Genomic DNA, 2,522 nt, shown 5'->3' with positions numbered 1-2,522 from the left:
GATGAGAAGAAATGTGGAGGTTGGGTGAAAAAGTCATGTAAACCAATAGAGTATGGGGGAAAAAATATCCTAAGCATTGCACCCTTTCATGTATCTAGCATGTTTCAGATCATGTTGTGTTAGAGGTGCTTGAGGTCTGGATCAGAAATGTAACCCATTTGTGCAAGCACGATCCTAAATTGCATTTACAAAAATGGTACTAGAAAAATCTGCAGCCTACTTTGGAAAAATCCCCTTTATGCCACCTCAATAGTACTTTGTGAAGTTGCTGTGTTGTTGTCATTGGTTGGGTTTTTTTCATTATGAATCACTCATTGCAACTAATTTTTTCTTTTTTTTTTTTCTCAATCCAGACAGCTCTAATTACAAACACAGATTTTCAAGTTACGGTCTGTGCATTCAAACTAGCTTGAGTAGATGTTCAAACTGCTGTTACATCTGCTTCTCCTGCAAAATCTATAGCAGCTTCTGTATGATTCTCAGCATGCCCTCAGAAAACTTGACCCATGTGGTTGAATTCATTTTGGTTGGTTTTCCAGTGAAACAGGAAATCAAACTTCTACTCTTTTTTATGTTCTTCCTGGCTTATGTGCTGATAGTGACAGAAAATGCAGTGATTTTTGTGCTTGTCTGGACAAATCTCCAGCTTCACAAGCCAATGTATGTTCTCCTGGCCAATCTTTCCTTTCTGGAGATCTGGTACGTCTCTGTCACAGTGCCCAAAGTGCTTGTAAGCTTGGTGACCAAGAGACAAGGCATTTCCTTCACAGGCTGCATGGCTCAGCTATTCTTCTTCCTTGCATTGGCCTGCAGTGAGTGCACTCTCTTGGCTGTCATGGCCTATGACCGCTACGTGGCCATCTGCAACCCATTGCGTTACCCAGTCATCATGGATCGTACTCTTTGCACCCGTCTGGCCATTGGCTCCTGGATGAGCGGCTTCCTGATTTCCACGGGGAAGGTTTACTTCATTTCACGTCAGACCTACTGTGGGCCCAACATCATCAACCACTTCTTCTGTGATGTCTCCCCCTTACTGAAGTTAGCATGCACAAACATGTCACTAGCTGAGCTTATGGATTTCTTACTGGCCCTGCTCATCCTTCTTGTACCATTCATTTTGATCATGGCCTCCTATGTGTGCATCATCTCTGCTGTCTTGGACATCCCCTCAGTCCAGGGGCGTCACAAGGCCTTCTCTACCTGTGCCTCTCACCTTTTAGTGGTCATGATGTTCTATACAGCATCACTGTTTATCTATGCCAGGCCCCAGTCTATTGATTCCTTCAGCTCCTACAAACTGGTTTCTGTGGTATACACTGTCCTTACACCCCTCATCAACCCAGTCATCTATTGCTTAAAGAACCAGGAATTCAAAATTGCTCTTAGGAAAACAATATACTGGAGAGACACATTGTCCTAGAAATTTATTTAGCTCTCTTTCTACTCTGTAAAAGTGATTTCTACAGGTCATAATAAATTTACTAGTGTTCATCTCTAAGATTTGGGTGATCCTGAAGAAAGAGAGGATAGAGTTCAGAGGAATGTGCACCACTTCCCATGAGGAAAGCAAGTTGTCGGGGGACAGAACCTAACAACAGGGCAAAATGAAATTGAGGACAACTGTGGGTCTCAGAACCTGCTCCAATTTTCTCTGCTCCCTAGCTCCATACAAGCCTTAATTAGTCTCAGAACCCTATGCAGAGCTAAGGTCCCCAAGCTGGCAATAACTTTTTCTCTTTGTTCCCACTAAAGATACTCTGTTTAGTAGTACTAATTCTGAGAAGTCCTTAGGATAACCTACACCTATATCATAGAATCTAGAATAGAATCATAGAATAATATAGATTAGATGGTACCTTAAGAGGTCTATAGGCCAACCTCCTGCTCAAAGCAAGCCCAATTAGATCAATAATTTGTTCAAGTGAGTTTGCGTACCTCCAAAGATGTAAATCCTACCACTTAGCTACGTCCCTTATTCCAGTGTCTGATCACTCTCAGAAAAACAGAAGGGCTGAGGTTGGCAGCGACATCTGGAGATCACCTAGTCCAATGCCCCTGCCTGAATAAAGATCAACTAAAGCAGGTTGCTCTGGGTCATGTATAGTCAGGTTTTTAATATCTCTACAGTCGGAGACTCCAGAACCTCTCTCAGAAACCCATTCCAGTGTTCAACGGCCCTCAGAGTAAGAAAAGTTTTTTCTTATGTTTAAAAAGAATGTCCTGTATTTCAGTTTTTCCCATCACCTCTTGTCCTGTTGCTGGACACCACTTAGAAACATCTGGCTCCATCTTCTTTCCTACTCTTATCAGGTATTTATATGTACTGATAAGACACACACACCCCCCCGCCCCCCCCCGAGCCAGCTCTCTAGTCTTTCCTCATATGGAAGATACTCCAATTGTTTGATCGTCTTAGTGGCTCAGGAAACTGGGATTGTTTAGTCTGGAGAAAAGGAGGCTGAGAGGAGACCTTATCACTCTCTACAACTATCTGAAGGGAGGTTGTAGAGATGGGGGGG

The 2,522-nt window shown here is 43.0% G+C and overlaps 1 protein-coding gene across 1 annotated transcript; it reads left to right on the top strand.

Moving 5' to 3' along the window:
- Positions 1 to 484: 484 nt before the first annotated feature.
- On the top strand, positions 485 to 1,423 carry LOC309681245 (olfactory receptor 6B9-like; the record flags this gene model as incomplete). Its single annotated transcript, XM_082495078.1, has 1 exon — positions 485 to 1,423. One exon carries the CDS (start codon positions 485 to 487, stop codon positions 1,421 to 1,423), a length of 939 nt encoding a protein of 312 aa, XP_082351204.1.
- Positions 1,424 to 2,522: the final 1,099 nt, after the last annotated feature.

The sequence above is a fragment of the Vanellus vanellus genome, assembly GCF_965231255.1.
Source record: "Vanellus vanellus genome assembly, chromosome: 24".
Taxonomy (NCBI): Eukaryota; Metazoa; Chordata; class Aves; order Charadriiformes; family Charadriidae; genus Vanellus; species Vanellus vanellus.
The sequence above is the reverse complement of the archived record's forward strand: the minus strand, read 5'-3'. Positions and strand labels throughout refer to the sequence as shown.